This window comes from Dipteris shenzhenensis, chromosome 15, assembly GCF_047967505.1.
Source record: "Dipteris shenzhenensis isolate YYH24624 ecotype China chromosome 15, Dip_SZ_1.0, whole genome shotgun sequence".
Lineage (NCBI taxonomy): Eukaryota > Viridiplantae > Streptophyta > Polypodiopsida > Gleicheniales > Dipteridaceae > Dipteris > Dipteris shenzhenensis.
The window spans coordinates 54,257,468-54,268,127 of record NC_141610.1 but is presented as its reverse complement, the minus strand read 5'-3'; the positions used below and the strand labels follow the sequence as shown (position 1 = coordinate 54,268,127).

Sequence of the window (10,660 nt, the reverse complement as noted above, 5' to 3'; positions counted from 1 at the left end):
GGCACCCCTTTTACAATTGCCAAAGCTCGGCGGGTGGACATACCAAAGAAAGGAAGCAAAATGGAGTGTTGTGTGAAGATGGCGGGAACCTTGAAGATGGGGTGAAGTTGTGAGACTTGAAAGAAACAGCCGATTGGTAGATTGGATGCTTGCCGATCGCTATAGAATCCACGTCAGAAGGCGCATTGTATGTGTAATGGGTTGTTCACCTGCCACGTATGTCATGGCCTGCGAGTGGTTCATGCCCACCAAGTCTTGGGGGCCGTTTGGTGTGAAGGTTGAACCAAGCCTAAATGGCATTGTTAGTGCTGTTAAGCTTATTGGGTCAGTAGAAACCTTGCTGAAGTAGAGGAATTGAGTAAGCTTTGTCGATGGAGGGGAAAAGAGGAGAAAGCACAGCAGGACTTCTCGAGCCACAAATGAGATATCTAGTCAAGCAAACCAGTGGAAGAAGAAAATTTCGATCTCCCTCCCTCACAAAGGAGCACGAAGAAGGTTGAAGCATGGGAGCATCGAAATGGAAGGTTGGGTTGTTTGGTACATACCACCCACGTCCACAGAAGCAGTGCGCACCTTCTGCGGTAGCACACCCTCGCATCACCAGCGCTGTCCGCAGCTGATTTCCCGCCTCTCCACCAAGTTGACCCGCCCCATGGCCTTGGCTTCCCTCGAGGCTCCGAGGGGGGGAAGCCAAGGAGAGTACAACCCCTCTCAGTGGGGGGACAATCGAAAGAACAGCGACAAAACGGTTTGCACAGGTAAGACTTTAGACATACTGGCTAGTCTGATGTGTCTGCTGTCAGTTCTAACAGGCAAACCCAAGACCTCGAGATCTCAAGCATAAACTTACACACAGTTGGGACGATCCAGGTTGGGTTAAAGACATGCTCGAGGAAAACGAATTTGGAAGCAAGGGAATGTACGGGGCCAAGGCATCCACTGGTCAGATAAATGCATCTAAAGCATGGGAAATGTGGGACAACACTGGTTGGGAGTTAGAGCAATTACTCACCTCTTTGGAACGGACTCCTCAGCTTCCTTCGGTTGAAAACTTTGTACGCATCTTGCAGAACTGCAGAAAAGAGAAAAATCGAACGTATGCTAAGCGCTTGCATGCGTACATGTGTAAAATTGGGCTGGAAGCTCATAGATCTCTAGGGAACTACGTCGTCCCAATGTTGGTGGACTGTGGAAGCATGTGCGATGCCCTACACGTTTTTAACAGGTTGGTTAATCCGAATGAGTATTCTTGGACTTCTCTCATTATGGGTCATATCAATTGTGGTGAATCACAGCAGGCTTTTAACCTCTACCAGAAAATGCAAATGGATTGTGTAAGTCCTAGCGAATATACGGTTGTGGCCTTGCTTAAGGCTTGTGCTAGACTGAAAGATGCTGAAAGAGGCCGAGATATACACGTTGAGATTGCCAGTAAGGGATTGGAAAGAGATCCTTTTGTTGGCAGCACGTTGGTTGACATGTATGCTAAATGTGGCTTGCTTGCAAAAGCAAGGGGAGTGTTTGATAAGCTTCCAGTTCGAGATGTAGTCTGCTGGAATACATTAATATCAGGACATGTGGAGCACGGCCTTGGTGAGGAAGCGCTCGACTGTTTCCAGCGGATGCAAGTGGAGGGAGTGTCTCCAGATGCTGCCACGTTTGTTTGCAGCTTGAAAGCTTGTAGTAGCTCAGGAGACATAGACAAGGCCCAAGAAATGCATAGTGAGATTGCCAGAAAGGGGTTGGAAAGAGATCTTTTTGTTGGCAACACCTTGGTTGACATGTATGCCAAATATGGCTCTTTTGCAGAAGCACAGGAAGTGCTTGACAAGCTTCCAGTGCGTGATGTAGTCTCATGGAATGCACTAATTGCAGGATATGCAGAGCATGGGCTTGGTGAGAATGCACTGGACTGTTTTGAACAAATGCAACTGGATGGTGTGTCTCCGGATGCTGTCACTTTTGTTTGCAGTTTGAAAGCTTGCACCAGCACTGCAGCCATAGACAAGGGTCGAGAAATACATGCTGAGATTGCCAGAAAGGGGCTGGAAAGAGATCCTTTTGTTGGCAGTATTTTGGTAGACATGTATGCCAAATGTGGCTCACTTGCAAAAGCGCGGGAGATATCTGATGAGCTTCGAGTTCGAGATGTTGTTTCATGGACTGCACTAATAGCAGGGTATGCTGAGCACCAGCTTGGTGAGGAAGCACTGAACTGTTTCGAACAGATGCAATTTGAGGGCGTGTCTCCAGATGCCGTCACGTTTGTTTGCAGCTTGAAAGCTTGCGGCAACACAGGAGCGATAGACAAGGGCCGAGAAATACATGCTGAAATTGCCAGAAAGCAATTGGAAAGACATCCTGGTGTTAATAGCATTTTGATTGACATGTATGCCAAATGTGGCTCACTTGCAGAAGCACAGGAAGTTTTCGACAAGCTTCCAGTTCGAGATGTAGTCTCATGGAGTGCACTAATTGCAGCATATACTGATAATGAGCTTGGTAAGGAAGCACTAAACTGTTTCGAACAGATGCAACTGGAGGGTGTGTGTCCAGATTCTGTCACATTCATTTGCAGCTTGAAAGCTTGTGGCAGCACAGGTGCCATAGACAAGGGCCATGAAATACATTCTGAGATTGCCAGAAAGGGGTTGGAAAGGGATCCATTTGTTGCCAACACTTTAGTTGACACGTATGCCAAATGTGGTTCACTTGCGAAATCACGAGAAGTACTTGACAAACTTCCAGTTCGAGAGGTAGTCTCATGGAGTGCACTAGTTGCAGGATATGTGGAGTGGGGGCTTGGTGAGGAAGCGCTGAACTGTTTCCAACAGATGCAATGGGAGGGTGTCTCTCCAGATGCTGTCACATTTGTTTGCTGCCTGAAAGCTTGTGGCAGCACAGGAGCCATAGACAAGGGACGAGAAATACACGCTGAGATCGCCATAAAGGGGTTGGAAGGAGTTCCTTCTGTTGGAAATGCCTTGGTCAACATGTACTGCAAATGTGGCTCACTTGCAAAGGCACGGGAAGTGTTTGACAACCTTACAGTTCGAGATCTATTTTCGTGGAGTGGGCTAATTGCAGGGTATGCTGATCACGGGCTTGTTGAGGAAGCACTGAACTGTTTCAAACAGATGCAACTGGAGGGTGTATCTCCAGATGTCGTGTCGTGGAGTGCCCTAATATCAGGATATGCCCAGCTAGGAGAAACTGAAATTGTTTTCCATATGGTGGAGAGAATGAAAGGAGAAGGCATAAAGCCGAATGGGATCACATTCCTTAATGTTCTTAGTATGTGCAGTCACGCAGCTCTAGTGCACAAGGGCCGGAAGTATTTTGAGGCGATGGGCATAGAGTATGGCATTACTCCAACTATTGAACACTACATTTGCATGGTTGATCTTCTTTGCCGTGCAGGCCAATTGGATGAGAGTGTAGCCATGTTGGAGAAGATTTCTTTACAACCTGTTCTCGCAGTGTGGCATACTCTGTTGGATGCTTGTTGGAAGTGGGGTAATGTAGAGCTTGGAAGACAGGCCTTTGAGCAAGCAGTGCAATTGGATGAAAAGGATGCTGCATCTTATGTCTTAATGTCTAATATCTATGCAGCAGCGAATGTCGATGCAACAGGGTGAAAAAATGACTATGGAAGCAGTCACGACAGAGTCGGACTGAAGCTAACAGAGTTGTGCATACCTTTGTGGTCACGTTGTGAATAGGGGAGGGGGAAGGAGGGTAAGAGGGTAAGGAAGGGAAGGGGAAAGAGGGGTGGATGATGAGGATAGGAGCCTATAATGCTCATATGGCGGTCTAAAGAGCATTCATGATGCTTCAAGGTAGATATGGCTTTGCAGAAAGTGAAGTCTTCCATAGCAGTCCCCCAGTCATAAAGATTTTTCTCCTGTCCACCTATCCGTGTGCAACCACCTTATAGAGTCCCCTCTAGGATCTAACCCTGAACACGGTCCAAACAACAATCGGGAGAACAAAAATATAATCAACAGGTGACTCACCTCATAGCCACCTCTGAGCATATGGGACCCACAAGCCCATGCCTACAGGTCTAGTATCCCATACCACCAAGACCCGTTTCAAGGAACCTTTGGCATTGATAGGTGGCAGGAGTTTAGGCTCAAGATCCTAGACCAGACTTATCCAGTGGTGTGCACACAGAATGAACTCAACAATAGCGTTGGCCACTCTTATATAGAAGAGCATCTTGCTTTATGGGAAACCATCCTTGCTAATATTAGCCAATTGGCCCTTTACTATTATCTAAGTCCTCTAGCCTTAAATCTAGGGCCCCCTAACCGTGTTGGATTATGTCTACTGATTTGAGGGTTAGCATCTAGGTACGTAACATTCTTCCCTCCTTTAAACATTCACTCTTAAATGAAATTGGTAAAGTCCTTTTTGCAAACTAGCAATTGACTCCCAAGTTGGGTCTTCTTCAGATCTATCATCCACTTAACTTTAAACTTCATAGATAACTTATTTCTAAGTCTCTTTTTCTTGAAATAGGTCAAATTCTCTACTAATGAAGTTCTTGGGGCGAAATGAGGTTGTCTCCAGCTCTTAACACCTCTTTCTGTCTATTGACATGAAAAACTTACGTGTGGTGGTTTATTTGCAACCTTGTTAATCTTTTTAAAGATTGAGAAGGATCCTCAATACCTAGGGGATAGCTTTTCTACCAACCTTGTCTGTAACGTCTTTGAATCATTTGGTATTTGCAAATATACATTCATTCCCTCATAAAATTCTCAGTAAACTTGTTTACTAGCAGAAAATCGTGCTCTATCTAGTTGAATACCCTTCAATCCAATCATAACATGAGATTTCAGTTGATATCTGGACACAAGCATGATTGAACTGTAACCAGTGGTGGCATGCGTAGCGCTATTCTAGGAAATTTGTGGCCATTGGGGTCTTTTTTCAATCAGAGGTCCTCTGGAGACGTATGCCCTAAGCATAAATTCCAAGACTTGATTCACCCTTTGGTTTTGCCCATCAGATTGAAGATGATCAATAGAACTCCTACTCAAAGTGGTTCCCAATTTTCGAAACAGCTCTTGCCAAAGTGCCTAGGGTCAAACAACAATACATGAAGCCATTCATGCAGTCATCTTTTGATCGATCATTCTTTGATCCAGGTGGACTTCACTTTCTGCATATTTCTTTCCTCTTCCCTTTGGCCTATCTTCTGGGTTTTATTCCCAAAGGTGAAGGATGACCCACAACTTAAGAAGGGGAAATCTACCTTATGTATAGGATCGTAAGTTGTACTCATTGTACATGCTTCTGTAGCATCCAAAACTGAAAGAAATTAGAGTAGTATGTTCGTCTATGTGCACAATGACTACGAGAGGGTGTTGAGGATGGTGTAAATTGCACCATATCTCTAGGGCATTAGGGCCAAACCATGTTTCAAGAAATGCCTTCAGCTCCATGTGTGCCTCTTTTGTGATAGGGTTGTCTTCTGTAAAACATGACGACAAAATGTGCTAAGCCTAGTCTAGATACATAAAGAAAAAGATGATCAAGGAGAATCAAAACGCCATGAGAGAGACATAAGGTAGGAAACACTCAATGTAGTACTAAAATGTGTGATGAACAATTCAAGATAGGCTACTTATATATAGAGAGAGCCTTTAGATTAGTCAAACCCATGTGGTATCCTCTAATCCACATCTCTCGTAGTGGTAGTGCTTGCTCCACATCATCTTCTCATGTACTCCACATCCTTGGATGGCTACTTTAATTCACACATCGTACCTTAGCTCCTACCTTTACCTCTAATTATGTGTGCATGGCATTATATCTCTCAACACTCCCCTGGGAGCCATGATCCATTGGCTACTACAAGGTGGCCAAATGTGACTTTACAAAAGTGTTAGAAATCAATCAATAGAGGGTACACACAACGGAATACTGATAGAATAGCCCAGGAGCTCACATAGTGTTTGTGTGTGGGTGGAATCACAAACTTCTTAACTTATTATGCTTCACATGGATGTGCAGACTAGCAAATAGATAGTGATCTAAGCCAAATATAGAAACAACCAAAAGAATATATTTTCATCCAAAAACTATGGACACAATACAATAGATAGATCCAGAGTCCCACCAGGATGTGTTCTTCTGATCTTACTAAAAGGTTCTTTGATTATCTACCAGATACCTCTAGATCTCTGAGCCCGCATGCTCCACCTCGAGCATGTGTAGACTCTGTGTCCAAAAGATATCAGCTTCTTGCCACCTTGGTAGACAGCCTAGGGTTTAGCCCTAAGTGAGCTCGGTGTGTAGGCTTTGGCTGCTTCTTCTCCTTCACTGCTTGGTTGATCTGCTAGATATCAAATGCCTCCCTAAGGGGCTCCAAATTTGACAGAGTAGCAAGGCCATTATGGCCGACCCCACCTACTTCCCTTTATGGGGATGTGGACTGCCCATTCTTGGGCTATGAGCTGGCCGACTTGGTTGGCCAGCCTTCTTGCCCTATATAAGGGCAGGGTACTACTCACTTGTAGCACCACTTGGCCTCTTGGATGCCGCCATGCATACCTACCCTCATGGTTTGCCCAATTGCATCATCTGCCAGGGCTCTTTTTCCAGCTCCATTCTTGTGCCTTCTTGTTGCTCCTTAGTTGCTTCCTGCTGCCAAGCCAACAAGACAAAATGCCTTCATGGTAGCATCCCAAGTAACATCCGGGCCAACTGGCTTGAGTCTACCTTTTGACCAATCAATGCTAGTTGATCCCTGAACACCTTGACCTTCATCAAGTGGAGAGTTGAGGTACTAGTGGACATAATAGTGTCCCTCATGCTCACGAGGAGACAAGTGAGAGATTGGATTCAGACAAGCTTGGCACTAGAAGGGTACCACATATAAGAGACCACTATCTATGGTGGAAGAGGCGTAGCTTGCCCGACACCACCCTAGTAATTGTGGAGTGGAGCCCCATCTCATTGGCCCTCACTTGGTGTATCTCTTTACTTGGTATCATGGGCTCATAGTGGAGGACATGGAAACAACCCACCATGTCCTTGACCCACCACGCCCCCTACTTTTTGTTGATGCTACATTTCTTGGGGCTCCTACAAGAGTACAGGGCCAACCTTTCTGTCTCCCACGGAGTCAACAATTTTAGTTGTGGAAGATGATGGAGTACCTCCACTTGGATTTTCTGTAGAGAACCCGAATTCCCTTTCAGAGACGATTCTTCTTGAGACCCTTGAGGGGGGCATCCTTCAACAGAGACTAGAGATATCCGAGTACGCTTGTAGAGGAGGCCCAAAGTTTTCAGGCACTTGCACAGTAGCAAGCCTCCTCTATGCCATCGGCTGACATCCCTTCCCCTTGCCCTATGTCTCCTCCAAAATAGTCCCCCCCCTGCCCCCAACCCCAATCCTTGCTCTCCTCCTCCCCTCCATTCGTCCCCATGTTATTGTCACCCTTGTCACCCATGCCCCCCCTCCTCCCCTCGCCCCTTCCTTTCTGTCCCACAATCGGTTCACCTACTTCTTCCTCCTCTTGTGCTTCCTCTGGTTAATCCCCCATCCCCCTTGGGCAAGGGCAAGGCCATGCCCTTCCCCTCCCCCTCGACCTCATCCTTGCTTCAGTAGCCCAATCCCCCCTCAATAAGACACTGCCTTTTCAGGTGCCAGGGGGAGGAGGATTGCCCTCTCAACTTCCAGCTCTAAGACTATGCACTGGGCTCCCTCTATTGAGGGATTTCCGGAGGTTCGGGCCATGGAGCTACCTTGAACACCATATTAGATAAAGTGGGAAAAATCTTGCATTTCGGGAGTTTTGAAATTGGTTGGGTTTCATTAAATTTGGAAATTTTTTGCTGATTATTGATTAGTTGTGGAAAATTTCATTGGTCATTGTAATTGGAATGTGGCATTTTGATAGTGTGGAAGAGTTTGAAAATCATGTAGTTGGTGGTGTTAATTGGTCATAGTAATTGGAATGTAGCATTTTGGTGGTGTTAATTGGTCATAGTAATTGGAATGTAGCATTTTGGTAGTGGGGCAGAGTTTGAAAATCATGTAGTTGGTGGTGTTAATAAACACCATTTAGGGATGATATGTATAATTTTCTAGCAGTGTTACTAAACACCAGTTGGTGGTATTAATAAACACCGTGCAAATTGAACCACAAGAAACAAAATTGGCAAAAGACTTCAGAATATGTAAATTGTATTATTAATATGCAACTATGCATCATTAATGATCACAAAAAAATTGATGAGAAGCATCACATGAGACAACATATTACATTCAGGCTCATAGTTTGGGAGATCAACATTGTCAATGAGAAAATCATCACCTAGTCCATTTTCTACGCTCTAATGCCAAGCAATCCTTCTTGTGCTTTGAGACATACATTCTGTGGAATCTTAATCCTCTTGGGTCAATTTATGTCAAATTACATTCAGGCTCAGTTTGGGAGATCAACATTACCAATGAGAAAATCATCACTTGGTCCATTTTCTACATTCTGATACCAAGCAATCCTTCTTGTGCTTTGGCACATACATTCTATGGAATCTTAATCTTCTTGGGTCTATTTATGGATTTTGACATCCACGACTAGACCACAGCATTAGCACACTCCCATACTTGTGGATCCAACCTATTCTCTGGCCAATACTTGTTCCAACAATCAGCATAGACATCTGCATCACTAAGAACTTTTCTCAACTCCAAGCCATATGGGGTATATATGGTTCGATGGCCTCACTAAAACAAAGTCACCTTGCTTAACATCTACCCTTGGTCTAAACTCCTCCCTCGGCTTACCTCTTAGAGGCCCACAATAGTGATCATTCTATTCCTCATAGCCTTGGAACTCATTAATGCAAGCATATATATTATCCTTGTCATTGGCTGAGTGTGATCTTGGCCCAAAATTTGTATGCACTCTTGTCTCAGAGATGTTTTCTTGCTTGAGCTCACCAAAATCAGGTTTTTTTAGTAATCTATCACTGGCCTAATTTAGGACTCATATGATGCATTCTTTCCACTTGCACACCTGTCCCAAAACTTAATGTGATCCTTTATCCTTGATATTACTTGCAAGTGGTCTCTCACAAATTTAGCAATTGGCAGTACATTTAGACAGCCTGTTGGCAACAATGGTTGTCCCTCGCTATCAATTTTCCACAGTTCATTCCCATGTAAGAAGAAATGGTGCTGGTGAGGATGATGTATATTTTTGAATGCATCCATCAGATGAGGGAAGTGAACATTTGTCCCTCTCACAAGTTCCTAGAGAACCTTTTGAACATTGCATCAATGTCCTCATGTGTGCGCCCTACCATCAAGAAGCCCAATTAAATAGCCTTGAAAATTCCCCTTCCTACAAGAAGAGAAAGGTATGCAAATAAGGATATTTTTTTATTTTCAGATGCATAATTATCTGGATGGAGTAGCAAGTCTCTAGCAAGTTCTATGGAAACTTTTGGTATGGCGGCTCAATTGTAACACTTCCATTTAAAGAAATTGGGTTTTCACGTCTATGTGATGGCAAGGAAGTATTGCATGTGGTTGTAGCCATTGCAATGGAAGTTGTCATGGCATCCATGCTAAACATTGGGTCACCATGTGATATAGTCTCTAAATCTGCATTTATGATTGTGCCATCTACAGTTTCACATGAGCCACCCATAGTGGATAGGCTCATACCTTCAAAACTATAATGAGACTTCAATGCCATTCTAGAGCATAAATGAATTTAGAAGTTAGACATTGCTTCTTGGAATCACATCAGTAGCAAGGTCTCCAAGGTCATATGTATCTATCCTCTCCAAGTTGCACAACAAAATTGAAAGGGATCCAGGTGTCAAATTGGGGCTAGATGTCCACAAACCATTGAGGGTGAAGTGCCCATAATGACCGTGTCCATGCCCATGGGTAATCATTCCAATAAGTGAAACTTGTAACCGCCATGCGAAAACAATGTCCTTTGAGCTCACCCAAAGTCTTGGAATTACTATCTTCTTCTAGTCCATCTTGTCATGGACTATGCATATGTATTTTTGTGGATCCATCTCAAAGTACCTTCGCCATGCATAGTACGAGTTCCTACAACTTTGTTGCTATATCATATGCTTCTTTCTCTCCTCCATCAGGGTGAATTTCACTCCTCTTGACTTTTTGCAGCTAACCAATTGAGCCTTGATCCCACTACACAAGTTGAATTTAGAGAATTCACTAGCCTTAGCAAGGGCTACATTTTTTAAGCATGTATTCCAAATTGTACCAAAAGTAGATTTGGATAGGCTCTCAGAACCGCATTGCTTCAGTGAAGCATTGACCTCATGTAGGATGTCTATTTGCTTGTATACTTCAAGTATCACTAGTTGTGTCTTTCTATAACCACCCAACATGGTTCTATTCTTGTGCGGCATATGCTTTGATTTATTATCCACAATTTTGTGGATAAGAGCCCTACCCATACCTATGTGCTCCTTGCTCCACCTCACAATCCTTGAATTTTCATGCACATATCGGTACACACCATTCTCAAATTGCTTGCTATATCGACGATAAAATGATTTCCTTGGCATTTTGTGCATCTCGTACATTGCTCTGCAATACACCTCTCAACCATTCACCCTAAATTTGTAGAAGATCCTCCCAGCCAAGTGCA

General features: G+C 44.1%; 1 protein-coding gene across 1 annotated transcript; it reads left to right on the top strand.

The window, feature by feature from the left end:
• Nucleotides 1-257: 257 nt before the first annotated feature.
• On the top strand, nt 258-3,699 carry LOC147893995 (pentatricopeptide repeat-containing protein At3g16610-like). The gene is made up of 2 exons (XM_087385531.1): nt 258-758; nt 871-3,699. Exons 1-2 carry the CDS (start codon nt 518-520, stop codon nt 3,636-3,638), a joined length of 3,009 nt encoding a protein of 1,002 aa, XP_087241657.1. The 5' UTR covers nt 258-517; the 3' UTR covers nt 3,639-3,699.
• The last annotated feature ends 6,961 nt before the right edge of the window (nt 3,700-10,660 follow it).

Excerpts from the sequence above, each read along its gene's own strand:
- LOC147893995 (XM_087385531.1), top strand. The coding sequence starts at position 518 with ATGGAAGGTTGGGTTGTTTGGTACATACCACCCACGTCCACAGAAGCA. Across the intron at positions 759-870 it reads CGACAAAACGGTTTGCACAG|GTTGGGTTAAAGACATGCTC; the intron begins GTAAGACTTTAG and ends GGGACGATCCAG.